At 41.1% G+C, this 26,915-nt stretch overlaps 2 protein-coding genes across 4 annotated transcripts; both read right to left on the reverse strand.

The window, feature by feature from the left end:
- Positions 1-16,318, reverse strand: ppp2cb (protein phosphatase 2, catalytic subunit, beta isozyme). Of its 2 annotated transcripts, none has more exons than XM_081353826.1 (7): positions 15,874-16,318; positions 9,832-10,041; positions 9,580-9,753; positions 9,381-9,470; positions 5,024-5,185; positions 4,829-4,947; positions 1-712 (listed from the first exon to the last, which is right to left on the reverse strand). In XM_081353826.1, exons 1-7 carry the CDS (start codon positions 15,973-15,975, stop codon positions 640-642), a joined length of 930 nt encoding a protein of 309 aa, XP_081209952.1. In that variant the 5' UTR covers positions 15,976-16,318; the 3' UTR covers positions 1-639. The 2 variants fall into 2 exon arrangements, with proteins under 2 accessions (XP_081209952.1, XP_081209953.1); XM_081353827.1 differs by lacking the exon at positions 15,874-16,318 and adding an exon at positions 10,615-10,790.
- A 51-nt stretch (positions 16,319-16,369) lies between these two features.
- On the reverse strand, positions 16,370-26,436 carry tex15 (testis expressed 15, meiosis and synapsis associated). Of its 2 annotated transcripts, none has more exons than XM_081354770.1 (9): positions 26,331-26,436; positions 25,123-25,261; positions 24,436-24,601; positions 24,089-24,323; positions 23,851-23,994; positions 23,600-23,762; positions 18,460-23,408; positions 17,883-17,929; positions 16,370-17,773 (listed from the first exon to the last, which is right to left on the reverse strand). In XM_081354770.1, the coding sequence occupies exons 2-9, from the start codon at positions 25,235-25,237 to the stop codon at positions 17,119-17,121; spliced, it is 6,474 nt and encodes a 2,157-aa protein (XP_081210896.1). In that variant the 5' UTR covers positions 25,238-25,261; positions 26,331-26,436; the 3' UTR covers positions 16,370-17,118. The 2 variants fall into 2 exon arrangements, with proteins under 2 accessions (XP_081210896.1, XP_081210897.1); XM_081354771.1 differs by lacking the exon at positions 26,331-26,436 and adding an exon at positions 25,644-25,733.
- Between the last annotated feature and the right edge of the window lie 479 nt (positions 26,437-26,915).

Raw genomic sequence — 26,915 nt, forward strand, 5'->3', positions numbered from 1 at the left:
TAGCTTGCGATTAAAAGTACTTTATTAGTTCAAATACACCAAAGAAGAGGCTCACTTATTAACAAATACACAGAAGACAGGAAACACAAAAGAAAAGAAAATGGTGAGATTAGACAAAGAGAGACAGTCAGATAAAGTCCATGTACACTTGTGTGTGTGTTCACTCCCAGAACGGAAGAGGCACGTCCTTCGGTTTCGACATTCCTTCCCGATAGGATTTATTTGTGTGTGTGTGTGTTGTTTTTTTGGGTGAATACAGGAGGAAAGAATGTCAGCTTGTGCACTTGTATAAAAGGTTACCGTTTTTCACATGCCTGGCATTGCCATGTTTTTCCAGTGATACTGTAAGAGAGAAAGCTAGTCACTTGCTTGTTTTTTTACGATTCAAGAACGAAGGGAACATCTCTATTCATTGTATACAGCAGGCAATTTGCACTATATGCTAAAACGAGACACTTTGTAGCAGTACTGAGACAGAGCGATCGGATTTGGGCATTAAATGCTTGTATGGCACATTTTGGTCCGTGTTAGTGTTGTGTCAGAACATCTCCCCATGATATATACACACTGTATGAATAGATGTATGCGTGTCTGGAATTGTCCTCGTGTTTGGTGTTGCGTCCGGCCTCTGGCGCTGGCTTATAGGAAGTAGTCGGGGGTGCGGCGGGTGACGTGGGGCTCTCCGCGTCGAGGAGCGGGGTCGAACTGAAGACTGAGGGGACAGAGGAAAACACAGCTCATTAAAGCCTGGCCTGTCACATTTCACTCCAACACCTCAACAAGAAAGAAATGACATGTGGCAGAAGAATGAAGCATGTAAGAAAATGAAGCATCATTTTAGGACTACTAAGATTTGTTTTTGGCATTGTGACATTTTAATAGCAATTAAACACATTGCTGTAATAAAGTATTTTTAATTCCCGCTATTCTCAATGGAGATTGTTATTAATGAGTCATTATTGCAAGTCATTTTTTCCTGCTTTCTCCTACCCCGGTTTAATATTCAGCGAGACGTTTGTAGGCTGATTTCCCTGAAGTGTCCAACACTGGTGCTATGAAAACACTGCTCCTTTTATTTGAACTTCAACACAGCAACACCTCCTCAACCAATGACAGGGCTTCGGGGCGGTTCCGCTGAACCAATGACAGGGCTTCGGGGCGGTTCCGCTGAACCAATGACAGGGCTTCGGGGCGGTTCTGTTGAACCAATGACAGGGCTTCGGGGCGGTTCCGCTGAACCAATGACAGGGCTTCGGGGCGGTTCCGCTGAACCAATGACAGGGCTTCGGGGCGGTTCCGCTGAACCAATGACAGGGCTTCGGGGCGGTTCCGCTGAACCAATGACAGGGCTTCGGGGCGGTTCCGCTGAACCAATGACAGGGCTTCGGGGCGGTTCCGCTGAACCAATGACAGGGCTTCGGGGCGGTTCCGCTGAACCAATGACAGGGCTTCGGGGCGGTTCCGCTGAACCAATGACAGGGCTTCGGGGCGGTTCTGCTGAACCAATGACAGGGCTTCGGGGCGGTTCTGTTGAACCAAGAGGCTTGTTTGAGATGAGCAAAATCTGCGCAGAATCGATCACCGGTGATCAGCGCGAGATGCATGCCGGTTAGAAATGTGTCCGAGTGCGGTCCGCCTTGCTCTGATGTCATGCTGACGTATGTCAAAAATCTCTCGCGAGCGCAAGGCACACCTGTCGGATTCTGCAGTCGAGCGCAGTTGCTCTCCACTGACTGCGCTGATCAAAAGCATGATGGGAAACGACTTGCTGACGACACAGCTTAATGTTCATTGGTTTAAACAACCGTGATGTATGTTCTCTTTTAAAATGTTTGATTTTAAAACTCTGATATCATGTTTTATGTATATGTGAATATTCCCAAACTATCTAACAGTGCGATCTCTATGGATTATGCAATGTATTTTTTATAAAAAATAAATAAAATAAAAAACATGTCTGTATTAAAGAAAAAAAGACTGATAAACATGTATTTGGAATGGAACTAAATAAGTAGGCTACTTTGGGTGTCTTGTTCATTATATTTATTTTCATATAAAAGCAACAGAACTTAAATTCCATCCAGTTTATTAGCAACACTGTGCACGAGCGTGAATCCCGCGAATCCCGCGATATCCATCTTTGATCTCACAGCTGTCAGATCCACTGCGAGAAGAGAGAACTGTCCGGCTTGTCTGCGCTTTTTTCACTCCTCCCCTCACTGCAGCCGCCTACTCTCGCCTACATTTCAGGCGAGGCGAGGCGCATCTCAAACAAGCCTAATGACAGGGCTTCGGGGCGGTTCCGCTGAACCAATGACAGGGCTTCGGGGCGGTTCCGCTGAACCAATGACAGGGCTTCGGGGCGGTTCTGCTGAACCAATGACAGGGCTTCGGGGCGGTTCTGCTGAACCAATGACAGGGCTTCCAGAGAACCAGCTTCAATCATTTTACTTGCAGTTTGTCAACAATTACACAGAATAAGACAATTGCATTGCAGCAATGAGAATTCTGCAGCAATATGGTTTAAGTGTCCCTATTATGCTATTTTAAAGGCTCCTAATTTTGTTTTGGAGTCTCCTACAATATGTTGACATGCAAAAAATACATTGCAGCATCAGCTCGTCGATCAACGGTTGGATCAAGGATTCAGTATCTTTAAACCCTTCCTGAAAGCCTACTCTGCTCGGGCAGATGGCCCCGTCTGCTGTGTTTGGTCGATCGCTTCCAGCTAGGGATGTAAACGGTTAATCGATTATCGATTAATTGTCGACAAGAATTTACTCGATTAAATAAAATTATTGTCGGTTAATTGAACATTGCGAACGTGCACGAGATTCTCGCGGGCGGCGAGAGACCCGACACAAACTTGAGGCGGCAAAAAAGAAACCAAACATGAGGCGGTCAAAACGGAGGGGAATGTGGGAGCATTTCAGAAACAGAGCTGCCAGCCCTCACGCATCACACCACACATCCATTATCTCATGCACCGAAAAATCGCGAAGCTAGACAGAGGCGGGGTGCGTTTCCCGAAAGCATCGTTGGCCAACTATGGTCGCAAGTTCATCGCAATGCCCATTGAACTCTATTGGTAACGACGGAACTTGCGACCATAGTTGGCCAACGATGCTTTCGGGAAACGCACCCCAGGTTAGCTATGATATATAAAAACTCAGCTCTCAGATTCTGTCAATTTTATTACGAAATTCAAACAATAAATACCTTTTGGCGCTTGTAAATGTTATGTGACAGATCCCATAGCGCACGTGAACCGATCATCTCAAACGCTACTAGCTAATAGTAAAAAAATAACACGAACACTGTTGAAAGATACAGTACAACTTACCGAAATGTATATTTCTCATACATAATATCGATCAATCAGTGTTTTTCATCAGCGTGAATAGGTCAATAACATAGCTGGAGAACAATTATCTCACATTTACCTCAGGAAAGCCATTTAATGAACATAATATAGGCTATAGCACGTAGTTGGCAAGAAAAGAAATAGCTATAGAGAGTATTTTGCTAAATATGTGTTCTATATTACATATTTATTATATTTTTACTTGTATCATTAAATAAAGTTATTATAATAAAAAACGCATCATATTTAATTATTTTTAACCTTAAATAATAGCCTACTACCAGCTGATAGGGCTTTCTGTATGTTTACAGCATTAGGTGAGTTGTTGTTTTTTTTCTTGAGAAAAATTAATGTCTATCTTGTGTAGCCTACCTAATATTTATCCAAACGAGTCAATATTAAATAAAATCACAATACCGGTAATTGAATTGAAATAATAAAAAAGTGTAGCTTACCAGAAATTGTACCATGTAAACATTGTAACATGTTGTCACTAAACCTAATAAAATTCAGTTTAGTTACTAAAATGTTAGTGACAATCACAATACACTTATTGTGATGCAATTTTTTTTTTACAATTATTTAAAAAAAATTTTTATGTATTTTAATTTTCTGTGCATAATTTATTTTGTTAAACTACATAAATTCCATCTGTACCGTATCCCAACTATTACAATAAAACATCAGTTGAGCAATATAACATGCATTTTTATTCAGTATAAGCAATATTTTGCTTTTTATGTTAAAGACACTATTGATACCGTGAGAAATTTACATTCTCAGGAAAATAGCCGCTTATCAATTAATCGTTAATCGATCGATAAGGTCAATCAACTAATGATTAATGAATTAATCGATAATTTGCATCCCTACTTCCAGCACATGTCAGAAACACATTAGTATATCTGAGTTTCAGCTCTGGATCTTCAGCGCTTGATGCACAATGATGCGAACCGTAACGATGGCGTCAGTTTACCATCTGAATTTCAGCAGAAGTGTCTTCTCAACACGTAGCTTTCAGACACAACTATAGTGTTTGAGGGCAGGTCAAATTAGATGTTGTCCATGGACAGCCAATGAAGACCATCGGTGGGATTATGCAAATGTGTTAAACACACACAGACGAGCTACGGGTGCGAGACTGGAATTACTGACGACCAGTTTCAGCCGTTCACAATCACTTCTTGTAGGAGACAATAACTTCATGCGTCATACACTTTGATCTTCAAAACGTTGCCGACGTTACATTCACAGATAACTATATTACACGCAACATGAACGTTAATATCTGAAAAGGCGTAATAGTGCACTTCAATAGACACAATATGAAGATAATGAAATAGAAACAGGCTTCATTTTCATTCTTTAAGTAAAACAATTGAAATATGGTTCAGACATGTTCTTGACATGACACTTTATATGAGAGAACATATTTGAAAGATTATCGTAATAAGTGTAACTTACAAGGAGTATTTAAGAGTATCATCCAGCTCCATAATGGCGGCCTGGTTCCCACAGCGATAGCAGTAGTTCGGCGCGCTGAAGATCGTGACAACGTTCCTATCATGACACCAGTTGTACCCCTGGGGGAAAACAAGTTGTTTTATCAGATCTGTTATTGCACTGAAGGGTTGTGAGGAGTTGAAGTGTGTATGTCACCTCCATGACCAGCTGATGTGCGCGGGACACCAGCGTCAGGCCGTTAGCGTGGTTGAAGGTCTCAGAAATGTCCTGTCCAAAGGTGTAACCCGCTCCTCGAGGAGAGATTCCCCAGCCACCACGATCATCAGGGTCCGACCACAGCAGGTCACACATGGGGCCCTGGAACACACACACACACACACTGATTTACAGCCAATCCCCATCGAGAGCCTTCATGAGAACCTGTGTTGTACACATGCCATATATCTTAAACACTTTAATTACTCTCGACATTCACAAGTACAGCTGGTGTCTTGGTTACTTCATCTGGAGAGCTGAAGTTGAAGAGACGCTTCTACAGGTCTGGGCAGTCATGGTCTTGATAAGGGCAGACGAAAGCCCATAATGCACTGCAGGTGAGGCTGAATGAGCGTCTGCAGCTGAACACAATGGCCTGAGACACATTTGACCTGAGCATTTCAGCTATGACGACACGTGTGCCGTATTTCTGTCGGCTATTTAAAATCAGAACCAGCGAATTGAATGATTTGGAGCATTACGCAGAGTTTTTGTTTCTGATGAACTGGCCATACGGGTTGGTAAAATAGTCTGATCTTCAGATTCAACTGGATTAGTTCAGAAAGTATAATTTGCTGTAGTTTTCCAGGAAAACAGTATCAGGACACAGAGAGGAAAACTAGGCTGTTGTCTATTTATACATGCAACTGACAATACACAAGATTGTTCACCTAGCGCTGTGTCGTGTGTTCAGAGTGAGCTGCCCTTTATTATGGGCGTCTATGAGCACTGCGGCACGCTGAATCAAACACTGAAGGACCCTGCCATAAACAACAGGTGCTAGTTCACCAGTTGCACATAGTATTTATCATACTTTAATTTAAATAACATAAAAAATAAAATAAATATATCAGTTCTGCTGTTGTTCATAAATACCAGTAATAATGTTGTACAATGAGGACGTTCTCATATCACTGGAAATACAGTAGTGTCTTCACTAATGTGCAGTGAGCCAACGTCCTCACAGTGCCTGATTCATGAACACGATACACTGATCCACGAGCTCGGGATCTGATGGAGACGCAGCACAAGCGCTCGTTTCCTGTCTTCTACTTCCTTCTCTGCGTATCTTCAGATGTGATCCTGAACGAGCTCACGGCTACACCATATTTATTCAAATAGAAATAATTTTTTTTGAAATTTTATGTTACTCTTGTACTGTAAAACAATAAGTATTTAAAAATAATTTATAATAATAATAATAATACAAGAATATTAGAAGGCAATTGTAAAATTCACTAATAATATTTATGGTCGTATTAATTTTCAAACGTTAAACCACAGAACATTTATTTCCACAGAAAACCACAGGAAGCCCACAGATATGTGAAGATGGTTGTGTTCCCAGATGCAACAAAGTCAGAAAGTTGCCAGTGTTTCTATGGCACACACAGACAGGTTTGATTAAAGCCCAGTTCGCCAGCAGTGAATTAAAGCCCTTTAAACATTTTTTTCTTTCTTCTCCCACTGTTATATGTGCCAAATCATCATGGCGACGGCAGAGCAGCTGAGATCCATTACACTCAGACCAAAACCTGAAACTTTTACACTTAAAGTCAGTGTAAAGGCAATTCAGAGATTTGTTTCTAGACACATTATAAATGTTAGAAACGTATTGCAGAAAAAACATTACAAAGACTTTGAACTAGTTCTGAATTGTGGAGTTGGACCGTTAAATGGTTTTTCACCACTTCGTGGCCTGAAATCATGTCTCGATGACGCACTGTGGTTCGCCCACTCAATCGTAAGTTACTGTCATTACCGTTAGACGTTAGTTACTGCAGCCTACAGTTTGCTAGCAAGCTATCATCACGTAAATGCATATTACCTGGTTGCAAGCATTTACAAAACAGCTCCTTATTTAAATCTCCTATAAACAATGATATCAAGAAGAGGTGGATTAATGTAGTGAACAGTCACCTTCAGTCACCAGTCTCTGCAGTGAACATTTTACAAACTTTAATCAGAGACAACTGGGATTCACTGAGAGAATACTGCTTATTTTTTCAAGATTTTAATCATTTATTTTAATTTACTTGGCAGTTTTTATATCACTCAAATTTGTCCGGGTGGTTAACAGTACATTTTTCTGTGGTGTGACACACGGTTTAATATTGCTTTACACAGACTTTAAGGAAACATCGATTCCGTTCAGTGAATGATATTTCTTCAAGCGGTTATTAGCTCATGTTTTTCTCTCCTCTCTCTCTGATAAACCTCAGAGATTGCTGCAACTCTCTTTACTCTGGCACGTCCACATCCTCCATCGCTCGTCTCCAATTACTGCAAAATGCCGCTGCAAAATTCCTCAAAGGCAAACGCAAATTCGATCACGTTACTCCAATTTTAAAATCTTTACATTGGTTACATGTGCATTTTAGAATTGAGTTTAAAATTCTTCTTTATCAGGGTTTCTGCAGGTTTCAGTAAGTCAAATTTAAGACCTTTTTAAGACATTTTACGACCATAAAGATTGAAATTTAAGACCTACACGACGCATTATCCAAGTTAGATAGATAGTTACCTCGAGATCATTAGAGTATCTATCTATCTATCTATCTATCTTTCTTTCTTTCTATCTATCTAGGATTGTCTGATTTGTGTGTGTGTGTGTGAGAGAGAGGGAGATGTAGATTTATTGTTGATTTTAGTTGATCATAGTTGATCATAACTAGAGGGGAAATGATGAGATGATTAAAGTGACCAAAATGATCACGGTTATCACAGAATCCTGTTCAAAAAGTACTAATACTACAGAATGAAGTAAATTCAACAAGTTTTGTCAAAAAACCGCAAATAACAAATTGATTAGCATCAATATGCACGTTTTGTTTACGTGAACATTAAAATACCATTAAAAGTGATGGCCAGGTTTTAAAAGAGTGTCTTGCAACATGTTATCTACTATCATGTACAAGTTCAAATAAAGTTTTGACAAAAAAGGTTTTATACAAAGATAAACCTCATATTTTAGCCTTTAAATATTTTTTTTTATAAAAAGAATGAGTCAAAAAAGATAAATTATTGACATTTACACATTAGCTTATATTTATTAGTAGTGTTTGGGTGCACCCCCATCCTTCATGTTGACTGAGCTTTCAATATTGTTATAGAAAGGGGTGATTGGTTGGTTCCTGTCACATGACCTGCGGTGCGTTTGCGGCATTCTGAAAAGTTGAGATTTTTTTCATCTCGTTGCGTCTGGTAAAAAATTAACGCGCCGCTTCAATTATGAGCGCGCTTGCCGCGCGCCTACATTTGAACAATTGAGCTAGCTCATATCAAGCCACGAGGTAGCACGCGAGCGACGTGTTGGAGACCCCTGCTAGAGCTCCGCTTTGTAGGCTACAACTCGATACTTTTTTGCTACTTTGTAATAACTTTCTGCGGCCAGCGATTCTGGAAATGAACGAGGGTAAACACTTTTTAAGACCTGACTAAATGAAATTTAAGACCTAGGGATGAAAATCTGGCCGTTTTTAAGACTTTTTAAGGCCTTAAATATAAAGTTCAGAATTTTAGACTTTTTAAGACTTTTTAAGACCCCGCGGAAACCCTGTTTATGTTATTAAAACCTTAAATAATCTACACAAAAAATCTACTCTACACAATCCCACACGAAATCTGAGGTCTGGTGATCAGAGACTCCTCTGTCATCTCCTCTATGCTCTAATGGTGATCTGGAGGTCGAGCCTGTGCTTCTGCTGCCGGCTCTAGACTGTGAACAGCTTCCGGCGTACAGCAGATCGCCACAGTCCTGAACGCTTTTCAAATCGCCTCTTAAAACACATTTTTTCCCTTGGCATTCAATTGAGTGTGAGCTTCTGTCATGAATGCGGTTTGCCCTGCGTTTCTCAGTTGTTTGTGTTGCTCAGCACTGTTGGGCCCCAGTGAGTGCTGGGTCACAGGTGTTTAGGGTGTGTTTGTTCCATTTGAGGCTCATTTGCGGGGCTTTAAGAACTGAACGCTGATGATTGCGAGAGAGAGCTACGATGACTGAGCGGCTGATATTTTGTTGCTTTTCATTATATTTATTTGTTTGCATCCATTCTAGACCTTAAGCTTACACTCCTCCTTCATGCACGCCTTCACTACTGACTTCCATTAATGCTGATTATTGTATCTTTTGTAATTATGTTTATTTCGTTGAATAAATGTATTCTTTCACTACTTGCACGTCCGTGTTGCCTCTCGTTCACGTTACAATCTTGAGCCGGTTGTAACAAGCACTAGATGTGCTATATAAACAAAACAAATTTGAAACTTGAAGCAGCCAGTAGTGTGTGTTTGTACTGACCTCATGCGGCACCTCCTGCAGACGATCCAGCGCACGAATGTGATCCAGCGTGTCTATGGATGGAGAGAGACCACCGTGCAGGCAGAAGATCTGACAGAGAGAGAGTTACACGAGTTATCAGCAGGAGTCAGAGACGTGATGTCGGTGTTCTGGTGTTATGGTTATAATGTGTGTTTGTCAGGAGCGGAGGGTCGCTCACCTGCCCATCCACCAGGGCTGTGAGCGGGAGGTAGTCGAAGAGGTCTGTGAAGTACTTCCAGACGTTTGCGTTGCCGTATTTCCTCAAGCACTCGTCATAGAAACCGTACACCTGTGTGATCTGCCTGCTCTCGTGGTTTCCTCGCAATATCGTGATGCGTTCTGGGTAGCGAACCTACAAACGCAGTAAACATCAAGTGTCAAGAAGTCTGAAATGTTTGCAAGACCATCATATCAAATGCAGTAAATGTACCTTTAGTGCAACAAGCAGTGAGACTGTTTCCACTGAGTAATATCCTCTGTCCACATAGTCGCCCATGAACAGGTAGTTGGTGTCAGGTGACTTCCCACCGATTCTGAAGAGCTCCATGAGGTCGTGAAACTGGCCGTGCACATCTCCACACACTGTGACGGGGCAGCGCACCTCCTGCACGTTTGACTCCTTCGTGAGGATCTCTTTAGCCTGTGGGTGTGAGAACAGGACAGCGCATCAGCACAGCGAGAGTCCAGGGCCTCGTGTGTTAAACCTCCCCTTAGAAGCGTGCATACGCACAAGACTCTTCAGATTTATAAAACCATGCATAAGCCAGAACCAGTGCAATATCCCCCTTATAAAACCCAGTCAGCGGAGGATTGTGCGCACATGCGTCTCCTCCCCGAAATAACCACATATGGAGCTCACAGCGCCTCGTTTCACTACACATGACGTCATCTGCACATCATTTCCATATGCATATTCCCCAACTACGTGATACCCAGTTTAACGGTCCAAGACATTAGGAAATTATGAGATTATAAACGCCATTTGGCAATAACATTACATTAATAAAAATAATTTGGTACACTATATCAAAATATCAATTAAAAGCCATATAAAATACTTTTCAGAGAAAACTTCCTTGAGTTATTCTCATTCTTTACCACTGACCAAACAATATTTTTTATTGTTTAAATCGAATCAAATATATTCCTTTGCAGTGTAAATACAATAGTCTGACTCAGCCAAAAACATTCTAAAAAAACATGCAAATCTTACCGTTTCTTTCAAATTCTATCCTTCAAATACACTGGTATGTTTGCTAACGTAGTGAAGATCACAGGAGGAGTTATCATTAGGCTACAGTCTGTCTGCGCACGACATCATCAGCAGCGGGTGTACTGTGCCATCGGACCCGTGCAAACCAGCCAACGGTCCGACCGATCCAGCAGCGTCTGCCGTGATATCAGAGTCGAGCGCGCATCATTTACTGTTCTCGCGGGAAATATCCTCAGAACACGAGCTCTGCAATTCAGAGGAAGTATAATGCGCCCACTAGCACTCTCGCTGTCAGTGAAGCGTAGCGGCCCACAGGAAGAGTGTTCAAGCGCAGTGCATCCACTACAGATGCTTCTAAATTCATCAGATTTTTGTTTAACCTCTGGATAATGACTTCATTAATGGAGTTAAGCACTCAAATTACATAAAGCACCTTTATCAGTATATTAGATCTGTGCATTCAGTCTTAAAGGGACAGCAGCCTAATAAACCTGCTGCAGTCTGTCATTAATGTGAATCAAACAAAAGAAAATCACTCACTGCTCTAAAATAAGTATAGTGATATATATATAGATAGATAGAGATAGAGATAGAGATAGAGATAGAGATAGATAGATAGATAGATAGATAGATAGATAGATAGATAGATAGATAGATAGATAGATAGATATTTGATCGTGAAACAAAATCTCTCATATCGTGAAACAGCTTTTGCCCTAGCTGACGCATTAACTGTTGTAGTTCGTCCACATGTGTGCATGAAACAGACGCTCAACCAGTCAAACTGCACCATATCAGCAGTGCTAATTAACCATCACGGTGTCAGTCAATGATTTCGACCCTTCAAAACCATTTCAGCCTCAACATGTTTGGCAGAAGTGAAAGCGTTCGGTGCGTGCCGAGCCTGGGCTACCCTCCAGCATACCTGACCAGAACATGTACAAAGCCACAGACTGGATCCAGCCTTATTCCACAACTCCAGCACCAAGCCTGCTTTAGACGGTGCTGAGCATTTATTAACGGCGTCTGATAACGCGAGAGGCTCTACTCCCCTCATTCAGTGCGCTGAACCAACAGTACACCCGTTATCAGGACATGAACTCGCTCGTGCTTTTGTTAAGAGACCAGGCAAGCGCCACTCATCATCAGAAAATGGAAAAGAAATCTAGTTTGACATTATAAATGCATGCTCCCAAATCTCTCTGACACGTCCACTGTCTAATGCTGACCACGCTGAACGTCCTCAAGACCAACAGCAGCTCTTAAACGTGCAAAGATATGAAATATTAAAACCACCACAGTGCTCGTCTGATGGACGTACATCTGTATCGCTGTGAAACCAAATCAATATCTGCGAGAACAACCCCCGTCACCATGGAGACCGATGAGTGTGTTTCCATGGAGAGAGAGAGAGAGAGAGAGAGAGAGAGAGAGAGAGAGAGACCTTTGGTCCCATTTCTACTTAGTACAGCAGGGAACAGAGTTTTCTCCTCTTCTAGCCCTGGTTCACCACAGCACATGATTACACAGGCAGATCTGGACATGCTCAGGGCTCAACACTATTGCTATTACTGCATACGTTCTTAAACTACAAACAACACAAAAGGCATCATGTTTTGAAGACACATCGGCTCAAACTCAAAGAAAAAAGCTTTTCTCTGCTGTTCCTGAAGAGCATTATGGGTAACACGTCATCTCCTGACAGTTATGAAAACACCTCTTTGTGTTTCCAGATTAAGCGATATCTCAATATTAGGGATGCACCGATTGATCGGCTGGTGACCGGAATTGGCCGATTTTCACGTGATCGGCCGTGACCGGCGACCGGCCGGTCAGTCTGACAAATGCCGATTTTATGCCGGTCAAATGCGCTCGGGCGCCACATGATTAACATCGCGCAACATCAGAATCACACGTGCACACGGAACACGCATGTAGGAAACCTCGTGAATTACGTCCGTTCAGACCGCAAGCGCGTATTTTTTTTCAGCGTGCATGTTAATCGATGAGTGCTTTCACAACGGAAGCAGGAGCAGCGCGTGAGCGTCAAGCAGGAGCGTCGCGAGCAGTGAAGCGCGTGTTTCGGCGCCGAGTCTATTTGCTGCACTGCTCGCGCTCAATAGGCTTTATGCCCAGCTCCACTACTTCCTGAACTTCAGCCAGCTCCTTTGTTTCCTGTCTGCAATTATTGGACAAACTGATTAATCCAGGTGTGCCTGACCTTAGTAACAATAATCAGACACACCTGGATTAATCAGTTTGACCAATAATGACAGACAGGAAACAAAGGAGCTGGCTGAAGTTCAGGAAGTAGTGGAGCTGGGCATAAGGCCTATTAAAGGGAAAGCACACTTTTGATGGATAAAATAGCCTAAATAGGGTTTCACAAAAAAGCGCCCAAAATGCACAGAATTTGCGTGTTTTAACAAGAACTGGAGTAGGCTATGTCAGAAAAGAAAACGAAGACTAATATTTATAGAAAATGTACCCATTTAAACTTGTTTTATTATTCAGTTTGTACAAGTGATTGCAATAGGCCTGTGTGTGAGTGCTTTGAGAAATATCTTTATACTGCAAGGCTATTTATTTTTTATTTATATATAATTTTATTGCCATTCCCTGTTTTCATACAGACGTTTAGTTTGCTAAATACATTTATAAAAAATTATTGGATATTGAATGTGAAAAGGAAATTGTTCTTCTATAACACTGCACTTTAGATGTTTGAATTACCCACACCTGGAGTAATTTATATAGTTCTATTTTATAGCGTTTATCTGTTCAAAAAAATATGTACTATGCAAATTGTTAAATGTTCTATTACAGAAAAGATATAAAATAAATATTTGTGTGTGCTGTAAAGTGGTTAGAAAAAATTAAATCGGAATCGGCTAAAATCGGTATCGGCAGGTCAAACTTAATGAAAAATCGGAAATCGGAATCGGCCCAGAAAATTGTAATCGGTGCATCTCTACTCAATATTGCTTCATGTCATAATGTGGAAGGCTATTTATGTTGAATGTTCTTTCAGGATCAGATCTTCTAATAGAATAATGGCATCTAACAAATGCACTAATGATGGTGACCCCAATATTTTTAATAAGCAGTAACTGTTTTATAAAAGCAACAAGGCTTTCTATGCCACACTACAGGACACAGTTACTCGCTGTGTGTAACAATGCTCTTCAGCCACAACTAAACTCACAATATAGCACTAAATCTCATTCTTTATTGCCTAAATCAAAACCCTCCTCACTTAGACACCGTGTGTAAAGGACTCCTGATAAAGCTTTGCTACGTTTGACCCAGAAACACATGGAAACACATGGTTGTTTGAGCCACCGGAACGGCTTTATTTTATCATTTTAATGGCAAGATTGCACTTTTTTACTTCCTGTATTGTTAATTAACTTGTATTATTAACACCCTCAGTGATATCAAACAGAAACTGCACACATTTTCTTTGGATCATCTCAGGAGAGTCCAGATCCACAGTGATGATCATGCTGACGTCAGTCAGATGTGTGAGGTAACATCTGTGTCACATGTACACAACAGTGGTGAGTGTAAACACACGCAGCTCGAGTGTGTGTGCTGGAGGTCACGGTTCAACCACACACACTCCAGTTCACACTGTAGAGACCACACATGACGACAAACGCATATAAAAAACACTGGCATGAATAAAGTCGGGCAACTAAACGACACGCATAAATGAGAATATTGTATATATCAATACTGACGCGTGTCGGCTGTGGCGTTACATCAGTCAAATGATGCTATAACAAATTCACACTGTATCACATCACAATCTTTTGAATGTAGACAGTGACTATCTAAAAAAAAACATGCAAATCAGGAGCATCATATCGAGAGGTCCTCGACACGGTTTGGTGAGCAATATGACATTTAACACCGCCCAAATCATTCAGTCATTATGGATATCAGCAGACATCATTTTTCCTCCAGCCTTTCAATGCGGTTACAAGAGTACTCGAGCAGATCTACTGTACGCAACACTGTACGTGTGTTGAAGGACTTACTGCGAACTTTAAAAACAATCAAAACAAAGTATTCATACTTCGCCACTATTCAGAGTATAGACTAATACGCAAAATGTGGCCTAATTTTCATCAGCTAAAAATGTATATCATCCTCAGAACCAGGAAAAAAAAGATTTTTGAATTTAGTATTTCATGTTTGAAATATTTGAGATATTCATTAAATTGTTCATTGTTTAGACCATAGGGAACAACTGAAAAAAAAAAAAAAAAACTTTTTTTACATGTACTGTATTCATATGTTACGCTATTCCTCTGTGGTGACACCAGGAGTTGTTTAAAAACTAAAAAGACATGAATAGGCAAAAACAATGGGATTTTTTAACATTCACCAAAACATTTTTAGGCTTCAGGTTTTCTTTTAACCAAAATTTGTATAAAGATTATTCTCAAGTTTGTTATGAAATATATTACGGATTTAATTGATTTACCACTTTACTTTATGCAATATGTGGGTAAAATGGCCATAAATGGGTTTTCCCATTCAATACAATGCATCTATGAACTGTATCTAATCTGCATATTAATGTGTTCTTGGGGTATAATAATGGGGAGTTATAATTAGCAACATTTCCATAATAATAGTTAATATTTCATAGGAATATTGATCTATAATTTCACTTATTGTGTCTCTGATAAACCCGCTGTACGCCCTGGTGTCTCTACAGTGGACATTTACAGTATGAAATCAAGTCATATTTGATTAGAAACACCATAACACTTTCCTGAGAAGTTGATTTATGACAAAGCAATTTGAAAATGAGTCAGATTTAAATGCTAAAATATAATAATATTCCCATAAGAGTGCCACATTTGATCACTAAATGAATGTCATGTTTAAAGACCAAGCAGAAGTTGTCCTGGTGAAACCTCTGAACATTTGGTGTCTCTGAAAAGCCCTGAATCTGCTCTTTACAGGACACCCAGACTCAGACCTGTGGCATGTGTGCTGTCAGAGAAATACACTACAATATAGAGTCCACTACAGAGGACACAAGTCTAGTCCTGGGTCCCAGGAGGAGAAATCAGTGTGTGAAAATCACATTCATTGTATCAAAAATTGTGTAAAGAATCTTGATGCTTGCTTGCTATAATAATGATGTATACATTTTATTTTGCTATGCTAGACGTTACGTTTAATAGTATGGTTTATGTTTATTAAAAGCTAATGATGTATGAAACTCGAGCTTTTCTTTACCTTCTCGCAGAGTGTTCGCACTTGGTTCTCGCTCAGCTGTTTGCACTCGTTCAGCTGCTCGACCCATTGGTCTAACTCTTTCGTGAAGGTTTTATCATCCATTCTGCGGTGTTTCTCACGGATTCTGCGGTGACCGAATCAGCAGTGAGTGCGCGCGCACTGAACACTGCCACACTCACGCGCGGGCCGACGCACGAGCACCAAACACTGCTGTTCCGACTCGGCTATCAGCTCATTAAACACCTAATGCGTGTCACCGGTGGTTTTATATCTAGGGTTGACGGTAACGGATTTCTGTCTTTGGACGGTGTCCGCGATCTGTCGGTAATTATTTTTCCGTTGACTCGTCGCGCTTCCGACCTTCCTCCTAAACGCGCTGTGTAATGGCCGCCGCCCGTGACGTCATCAGAAAGGCATGCAGTGCCGCCCGGGCCGCTCTGCTGCCCCCAGTGGCCAGGAGGATGCGGGTAAATAGATTCGTGCTCACATGTTCAATGAAGGTTTATACTACAGGCTGTACATTTTTAATCAGTTATTCAATGCATGCAGTTTACAACGGGTATGTGGGAAACCTATTAGACATCACAAGCATCTCTGCGCCTAATAATGCATAATGCAGGCTTCTTATATGTTCTGCAATAAAACAAAAGTAGTGACCCCTCAAGTGACATTTCTAAACTGCAGAGTACAACTCAGCAGAGTAATACTGTATGTAAAATACCTGGTAACATTGCGTGGCTGTGCCAGAATCATGAATAGTACAGTGTAGTGTATCTATGTAAGTATCATGTTTCTGATGTGTAAGAGATCGGTACTGTACAGTTCTGTGAGTGTAAGAGTTTCTGATTATGCAGTGAGCTAACTGGCCAGAATATTGCAGAACAGTTTGGCCACAAAGTGTGTAGAATTATCAAATCATTTCTTTATTTACGGTATATTGTTGTAGATTTTTTGGGTTTTTTTTTTAATTGCAATAAATAAAGTAACTGAACTCTTTTTACAAAACACTGTTATATACAGTAGCCGACAAGGATGGTTTTACCTGAACATTTATGTTATATTATATAAAGTCACATTAGAGTACATTTGCTTAAAAGTACCTGTATTTGTGCATGTGTATGCATCAATAGGATTTTTAGTTGTAAGATGTAAAACCAGTTCTTTCTCATGTAATTTCCCTGTAAATAAAATTGTAAATACAACAAAAATGCATATGCATGTGATTCTCTGGTATCTTGTAGTTCATCAGCCCATGGTGTTGGGATAATATCTAGTCTCAGGGTGAATGGCTGCAGTGGAGCCTGTGGTGTATGTTTGTCCGTTCAGAAGGAAGTATGGGTAATGGATGGCTGTAATCCTGCTGGGCACTGGCACATGTGTCAAAGAGTGAGGAGCAGGAGGAGGAACCGCATTCACATTCAGAGGACAGTTGGCTACATTATAAGGTTGCGTCATGGCTAAACTGAACCGGTTCACTTGTTCTTGTGTGAGCACAGGACGATGTGCTGCAGTGTTATTTTGTCGATATTTAACACTATCAAACGCTGGATGTGTGACACGAGAATCTCCTCGTAAAGTTGCTGGGGGAGCCGAGACTAAAGGCCATTGCGCTCTTTGTACGTCTGCTAAAGATCTCCTCTCATCAGAGTGTGATAAAGTCACTCGTCTTTTAGACAGAAGATGAGGATTTATGTCTGAGTGTGCATGAGACGTGGAAGGTGCAGACATAGTCCAGTCCGCAGCCGTACTTCCAACCTTTCCCCAATGGCCCGGGTCCACTCTGTGAGGAAGAGGGTAGTAAGGCCTCGGGATCCCAACGTGGGTTGCAGGAGTTGTTTGGTAATGGGGGTTCACACCTTTATTATGCATGTTACATTGTGTGACGGGTGGATGAGTTGCCCTGAGGACGTTGGAAACATTTATCAGCCACACATTTGTTAAAAAGCCAATGCAATATGCATTAAAATAAACATTTGATCATTATGTTAAAAATTAAAAATGTCTCCTACCTCCTTTTGGCCATGTTGTCAGCCACCTCTTTGTCAACATTTATACTCTAGATTATTCAAAAAAATAAAAGCATTTAGAAAGATACACAATGTTTTTCTTTCAAATAGAATTCAATTTAACATTTCTATCATCCAAAAAGCAACATCCTTACACTCTTAAAAATAAAGGCTCCAAAAGGTGGGTTTTTGCATCGATGCCATAGAAGAACCATTTTTGGTGTCAGTGATTTCAGTGATTCATTTTCTTAGTGTGAAAAATCTAAAGAACATTTTTCCACTTAAGAACCTTTTGTGCAATGAAAAGTTTCCATGAATTTCAAAGGTTCTTAATTGGAACCACAAATGCCAATACAGAACTTTTACTTTCAAGAGTGTAAAGTCAAAGTAAACTGCCATTTGCAACTCATATCGCAATGTATTTCTATGTGAAAGAAGATATTCAACGAGAGAAAAGGACTTTTTAAAGACAACCAACCCAAACAATTATTTTTCTTTGGAATAACATGGGCCTTGAATCATCCACACTACAAGCCTAACGTTTTGATTTCATGTCGTCTATATTTGAGCGAAATCTTACCCTTGCATCACTGGGTTGAGAGGACATCCATAACTGTAAACCTTTGCGTTTCCGTGCAGGATCACTCTTATGTCTCCTCTCTGCTCCATCCATGGACGCAGGAGGCTGTTCCACTTTGTTCACGAGGGCAACACCTGACTCCGTCACCCCGAAAATAATCTGCGGGTTTGAATTCTTATATGTCTTGAGAACCTCACTTGGTGCACCATGACCCATGTCTTGCCACACGAGAACCTTAGAGGCGTCATAAAGAAGGTGTTCAATCCCAAACCATGATATTTTGCTAATCACTTCCTTGCATGATTTCAAGAAAATGGCTTTTTCTTGGAGATATCTGCATGCGATGGATAGATGCTCTGCTTTCCCCACATTAAATGTCCCAGGCAACTGATCTGATGGTGTTTCCACAAAAGTCATTATGACTTTATGGACCTTTTCCAGTCTTTCCAAATTGTCTCCAAAATTGATCATCGATGCAATGGGTACTGATAAAAAGAAGCTTTTAATATCGTGGGGATTCCTGAGAGCGGCCTCAGCCTCGAGGAGCTCACGCTTGCTCTTCAGATACATGTAGTAAGAGGCATCAGGCGCCGCATGGAGCTGTCGGTGCAACAAGGACACGGCACTGTAGTATTCCTGCAGTTTGCTGTAGCCCTCTTGTGCCAGGATATTTTGGAAAGAAGCGAACAACGACGACTGCTGCTGAAAGCCAACCTCCCCCTTGTAGAGTTCTCCATAAAGAGAGGGATCGTACCAAAGCAAACTCCTAAATGTAGGTTTACCTCGCATGAAGTTAATTTTGTTTTCTACAAACTGCCAAGCTTCCATCATCATCTGCAACTCCAAGTAAGAGTTCACTGCTTCGTACTTCAGGTCTACTTGTGCAGGTGGATGGTCCAAGTATTGCTCTAAGATGAGGCATCTTGAAACAAAAGACTGGTTGAATGGCACTTTCTGATCTCGTTCAAAACTAGAGATGAAATGCTGCAACATGTTTTTGCATTTAGACTGCAAAGATCCAAGTTCGGTTAACGAGGTTGTCTCGTCAGCCAATTTAAGAGTGTTTGAAATGTCACTGATGCTGTATTCATTTTCAGCGAATGTACTGCTGACATCGCCATCGTCAATGATTTCTATCGTGTTCAAAGACTGATTCTCTTGACTCTTTCGTTCACATAAACTATCCAAATTCTCTGAGGGATTTTGTCGGCCAGTTGTGCTCGCTCTTTGCATCTGGAACTGTGCATTGGGGGTGTTACTGATGGAGATTTCTGGGGAACCAGTGTTCAGGTTGTTCACTTGGACCAGAGGACTCGTATTATCTTTGACGGTGTCTAATGCACTGGTACTGTCAGGACTGACACTAATAACTGAGCTCCTTCTTGATCTTCTAGTGCGTTTGGTTTGAGAAGATCGTCTGCCTCTCTTAGACTCAACAGGCACTAGCAGGCAAACATCAGCTCCAGTTTGAGCATGTTCCCCTCGAGGAGCCCTCCTGGTTTGAACAGGGGTTTCATTGCATTCACTGGGACAGTCTTGCGTAACAGCGTCGCAGCCGGGAGGCTTCAGGCAGGGAAGATTCACCATACAGTACTGGCCTTGTTCAAACAACTGCTGTTTATGTGCCGTGCTGTCAAGTGTTATCCACACCACTGATCTTTCCTTCAGATCTTCATTCACTGCATCTTGTTTCTTGACAGTGGACTCAAATTTGGTCAAATAATCTCTTAGTTTAGAAATAAGATGGGTTTCTGGTGAGTTTGTTTCATCTTTTTTGTTTGGCTCCGGCCTTGATAAATCACATTTGTCTTTGATTATGTGAGTACTTGGTGATTTGGTTGAACCAAGCGAATTGGTTTTCAAAAACTTACATTGGCCATTCAACACTGGATCATCAACAGTAAGATCTACAACATTATTTGATGCACATTTCAAAGTCTCTAGACCACACTGCTTTGAATCTGATGTTGTGTCTGTATCAGTATTCAAAACACTGCTGCCATTAGATGTGTTGGTAGATATTTCAAGACTTGATTGATTCATATTTTGGATATTTGCTGGCATGTCTTCTCTTGCTTGTACATTTCGAGAACTAGCATTTTGCTCACATTTGACAGTGTCTGTCTCAGCTGTATTATCAATAGTATCAATCACTTTGGCTTCTTGAGTCATGTTTGTCTGTTCAGTTGTATGACTGTTGTTTGTGTTGCTTGCAGTCATATCACTGCTGACTTTTAATGCCTCATAATCACAAATACGCAAGCTCTCAGAAGCATCTACATTGTCATCTACTGATATTTTCATTGTGAAATCCTCATTGCTTAATGGATCCAATCTAGTCTCTGATGTGACTTTCTCCTCCTTGCGCTCTGTGATACTCCCATAATCTTTGCTCGTGCTTTTCATCAAGGATATTTTGTTTTGACTTGAGATGTTTTTAGTTGTCCTAACTGGTTCTCTTTCATCCACCATTACTGAAATTAGGTGTGAAGTAAAATCTTTTGACTCCTTCCCAGTGTGGTCTGAATTGCTTCCACAGAGATCTTCTGAATGTGGTTCTGTAGGATTTATTGCTTCCTCTTTGGCCTCAGGAATAGTGTTGAAACCTATGGATGGTGTCAAGTCTTTGCTGATAACAGACATGGTTGGACAACACTGATCTTGGATTATACTTTTAAAAGCATTAGCTTCCTGACAGCTCAACCACTGTCTGTCATCATCAGCATCAGATGTGTGGGATGTTACTCTTAAATTAGAGTCCAGGTCTTGATCTTTTTCAGATGACTGTGACAGACTGTTTGAAGAGTCTGATGTTGCCTTGCTGTTTACTGTTTCTTTGGCACTCTTAGCTGACACAATTCTTCTGCAAAGATTCTTCTTTGCTTTCCAAAAATGCGTCCTCTTGAGATATGTGCTTCTCTTTAGAGAGTGAGCTAGTGATAAAACAGTGTGCTGTTTTCTGAGACATGCCTTCTTGATTCCTGGTCTACTCAAGCTCTTGCTTTTACTGAACCTCTGAGCTAGTAGCTGTATTAGTTCGGCATTACAGGTTTCCGTTTCTTTGTGTCCTTCACCGCTGCACATTTGGGTCCCTGGGGTTTGAATCACTTTGTTGTTTCTTCCACTCAACTTCTTTTGAAGGCCTTTGATTTTTGAAAATCGTTCAGAGAGAGAAAGCATTTCTCTTTTATGGGCAGACGCAGACGTTTCGTTGGCCTTTAGATTAACTAAGAGATGGAGATTTCTCGAGCATCTTGTGTCTAGGTTTGTTTCAGCTTTGCTTTGATCTTTGCTTACATTTTTTGCCGTGGAAATGGTGTCTGCGGGTCTGCCCATAACTCTGGGTGTAAGGTAAGCCCTTGAGGAGAAAACATGTTTTGGATTTTTGCTTGGCAATAGCTGATCAAGTTGAAGTCTTTTGTACAGAGTTTCCAGCTGCACTGTTTCCATATCAAGCTCTGGAGATATTTCTGAGAGTTTGCAGCATTTTTCCTGTCTAAAAGAATCCATCTCTTGAACACTGCTGCAACTTTTCCCATCCCGCTTTTGCTTTACTGCCATGGCAGGACAGTTGTCTGATGCCCCGCAGCTAGAGACTTCGACACAGCTTGCAATTTCCATGATGTTGTTTGTATACACAACGGATGATTTAGTGCTAAGCCTTTCATCCAAGTTAACCCCGGGAGCAGATCCATTGTCCTGCTCATCCTCTCCTGCACTTCTGGAAAGCTCACACTCATTGCTGTGATTAAGCGTAGCTTCATTAGAGGGACTCGGGTGCTTGAGGTCAAACTGAACACGTTGTCTAGCAGCGTTGTCATAGAGACTCAGTGACCCCAGCACCAAGGATTGCTCTGAAAGTTTATCTGGAGACTGAATCAGACATCCATTGGGATCCTCCTGATGAGTCTCTGGTAGCATGTGATCCTGTCCCTTTATTTCTGTGCTGGGTTCTGGATGATCTGGATATTTGGTCTCATGAATGTGTGTTGTGCTCCACTTATCCCCGTTAACAAAATCATTGTAATCTGACAAACTTGCAGCATCATGTGGTTGTGCTTGCTCAGACTGATTCTGTTCGTCTGTGTGTTTTGTCTGTAAAACATGATTTTCTTTGGGCTCACTTTGAGACAGACTGGAGGTCTCCTTTGTCTCATAGATTTTTTGAAAGAGTACGCCCTTTTTATACTTCTCGTAATAAACCTCATAGAAATGTATACGGTCAGCTAGTTCTTGCTTTTGTTCTGGTGACATGTTTTCTTGTGACCAGATTTTTTGACGTCTCTCTTCCTCATTCATTCTTAAGTATGCAGCATATTTCTGGAATTTCATTTTGAATAACTTCATTGAGGGCAATGCTGGGATGGGAACACATTGATCATTCATTGAGGATTTTAAGGAACAACCATTTTCTCTTTGAACTTCCATCTGGTCAATGTTTGATGGCTCTTTTGAATCACACTTATTTCCAGCAAATCCATAATTGTCCTCTTGGGTTTGACAGGCTCGTTGGCCGTTTATATGATCCCACGCTGCCTCGGCCTCTGAGCAGTTGGTCTGTCGGTTTGCTTCTTGTCTAGACAGACGCGGATCCCTGACCAAGCGTGAAGAATACACTATGGTGGAAATTTGGTCCAGTGGACTTTGAGGCATTTTGTCCCATTTACTGTCACGTCTTCCACGTGTGAATGCTTTCTTTCCCAGCGAGCTTTGGGAGAGAGCAGTGTGACCCGTAACTGGCGCTGAACTGCTGTCCTCGCTGGCAGGAGTCCGGCTCTGCTTCGGCTTGAGTGACTGAGTGTTTTGCATATCCGTCTTTTGAAATGGAGCTGGATTTTGAGGTGTGTAATCCGTCTCAAAGCAGCCCGGCGTGCCAAAATGTTTGAATGTAATGGTGGCTGTGTTTCCTTTTCGTCTTCTCTCTGCCACAGTACAGGCTTTGAAACGATCTATTGCATTTCCAGTGGTAGAATAAACACACATGTTGTTGATTAAATAAATAGAAGCATAATTACAAGACACATTTCTACAAAGCCGTTTTGAAATCATGTATTATGAAAAGTGCTATACAACTAAGCTTGACATGATAATGATGATGCATGTATTTGATGTGTTAATAAAGAGGCTTGTTGTATCTCACCATGCACTTGGCCGGCAGGTAGCGCTGAAGGAGAGAGTTGTAGGTTTACAGGTACAGTCAGAATGGCACTGCTGGCGGGAACGAATGAAACTACGGCATACGGCAAACACTGCCTGGGTCTTTCACTGAGCTCCTGCTTTTCATTATAGTCAAACAGAAAAACCTAGAAAAACAATGTTTGATTAAGACTCCTGCTGATCTTTAGGTTCATTTGATTAGATCGGTTGCTATTCTGAGATTAATCAACTCACAGCAGAGCCGAGTACTTGCTGGTGAAGAGTGTCTCGATGGGACGCTGCATCTTTACACATGTGACAGTCAAAGCTCACTGTGGGATCCTGAGTTTTGTTCCAGTCCAAGCTTGGAGCAATTTTTTTCACCTTTCCATAAAAAACCTGAAGCCCCAAGCACAAAAATGCTCACAAATGTCCTTCCACAAGTAAGTGTCATTCCAAAATGTTTAGAGAGTACAAGAAACATTCAACTAACCTTGAAAATTAATAATTTCTTTGCACTTAATGTGCTGGTAGTTGACTTTAATGCCACGTCGACATGCTTAAACAGATAAACACCATGTGATGGCTTTCCTAAGGCATGCTGGACTGTGTTTCCAACCCGCAGGCCATGCTGATAAATCTGGGCCGCCATTTGATCCGATGCAGCTAAAAAACAGAAACTTTCCTCCATTTCTCTCCCGTGTCTTCCTTTGGCACGCATCTCTGCCCTGCAGTCAGCCGACGAGATCAGCAACATTCACTTTATGAACCGCACAGCTACAGTAGGTAACAGCAGAATCACTGAAGATGTTATTGCGCGATGCAGTTTTATGTAATTACCTTTTTTCAGAGAACTTTTTAAAGAGCTCTTCATTGTGCACTAAACAAACATCTCTCCAGATCCATGCGTTTGCTCGGTCCTTCCTCGAGTCCAGGTTGGAGTCTCTCAGTTTTGTCTGAATGAGACTGTAATCGCGGCTCTCCTCTGAACAACGCTCCAGAAGGACTGACCCAAGAGAAGTCAAACACCACTTATTAAAAACAGCAGATGAACTCAACATCAACTCTGGATTGTGACAGTACTATCATGACCAGCAAGCAATTTTGCCTTTAAAAGACGTCTAATAGCCGTCTAAACACACCCCAGACGTCTAGGCTAAAACAAGGAAAGATTTGGGCTGTCAGTGAAAATTTAATAGACATCTAAACCATAGCCCACGAATAGACTAGTCATCAATTAGATAACAAAGAAATTAAATGAGTGAAGAAATTAACCTTGTAACCAAACACCTTGTAATCACTGTTTACTTTGCTAACATGATGGAATATCGTTCATCTCGCCAGTTATTTTGGCAAAAATGACATGTGACTCCAGTAAATTCAAGGTTATTTTGGCTAGAAGTGTGTTACTCATAGCCAGACTATATCGGGTCTATAGTTAACCAAGATGGTGAAATGACGGCTATTGCTTGCTGACACAGTTTGCATGCCATCACAGATATGGGTTTTGTGAAAACCTAGTAAAACCTTCTCCAGAGGAGCGTTTCTTCCTGGGAATGGTGAAGTTCTTCAGGGTTGCTGTTAACGCTGAGTGCTGTGATCTGGAGCCCTCTACCGTCTCCTCACGCTGTCGTCTCTCCATACTCGTTCACAGCTGATACTCACCCTGAAAAAGACAATATACCTTACTTAATCTGATGGTCAAAAGGAGTCTGATGACTCTTTGCCCAGCGATATTCCCACTATAAGAAGCTGTCACTCAAACAGTTAAAACTCGGAAACCTTAACAGCCGATTAGCTTTTTCACAAACACAGTTGGTGTCTCGGGTGTTTATATAGATAACCAAATGCATACGGATTCAGGATCATTGGTGCAATCGTATAGCAATTGTGCTTTTAAGTGCATGTTCCTTAACCTGTTGCCCACTAGCACAAAAGCACACTTATCAGCACCCTGTAATCATTTACTCATTTACAGATCTGAAGACCAGCGTTTCCGTACAGAGAAACTGCCTTTATGTAGAATAATGTTTAAAACTAAATCTTACCAAATGCCATGGCCGCGAGAGCTTCCCTGTTGTCCAGATTATAAGTACTGTATATGCTGCAGTGCACTGCTCACTAACGTGAACTTTGATTACTCTACATGCTGTTAAACCTGGCCAGCTCTCTGTTTGCTCTCTTTACCATGTGACTATACAACCATAAAAAGCCATTGAGGTTTTATTTCAACAATGACCCTTTAAACAGACGAAGAAGATGCTATTTTAGGACAAGGAGGGGTCGCAGAAATCTTGACTGAGAAAAAGAAATGCATCTTGGAAATGAATAACACTGCCAAAACAAAACTCAACACACAACATGGTAAAACACATCAATGAAATGCAAACATTGACACAGGTATTTTAGCTTTTACATGTAAAAGCAGCTTTTAGACGTGGTCAGAACTGATATAACGGTTTAGGGAACGTTGCAGTTATGCAATGACAATCACATGGTTTCTAGAGAAGGCTGGTTTTGTTAAAGCTGTATTATCGGTAGATTTAAAACTGCATGTTGGTTATATTCACATGACAGTGTATGTGAAAACACAGATATGAATATATATGAAATGTTTAATGCCTAGTAAACTCACACGTCTACACCATAACCGAGAAAACATGCTGATATGTATCAATACTCTGATGAAAGATATAATCGTTTTGCTTTGTAAGATCAAAGTTTTAGGTACTTACCATCATGTAAAATGGCAGTTAAACATGCATGACATGATCGAAGATGTCTTAGCTGGGAACTGTGCGAAGTTTGTCACTTCAGTTTGAGGAACATCAAGTGAGACATACCAAAAAGGAAATCGCTTGACCTCAAACGCTGAGCAGCAAAGCACAGGAAATTACCTAGTACTGTTAGCACTAACACCACGGGTTCTTCTTTAGTCCAACCACCAGTGAGCCTCCAGAAAATATCACACACACACACACAAGAGATCACAACGTCTGGTTCATCTGGCTTTGAGAATACTGTTGAGTTTTAGTATTATACTATTTGAGAAACTTCTCTTGATATATGGGTCAAGGGTCGCCACACAGAAAACAGAAAGAGACTAGCCAGCATATTCATGTAAAAGCCTTGCTTTTACAATGTGTTAAGATTCAAGATGACACTTGAATCTGAACAAAATGGTTGTTTCATCTCTCTCTCTCTCTTTTAAGTATTTACATTTCCAACATATGTGCATTTCTCAGATGCACTTTGGATTGTTTATGCAAGAGGAAATGTTTTTAGATGAGGGTGCTCACCAACTGACCATCGTTCTCAGA

Source organism: Scardinius erythrophthalmus (assembly GCF_964197995.2).
Source record: "Scardinius erythrophthalmus genome assembly, chromosome: 23".
Taxonomy (NCBI): Eukaryota; Metazoa; Chordata; class Actinopteri; order Cypriniformes; family Leuciscidae; genus Scardinius; species Scardinius erythrophthalmus.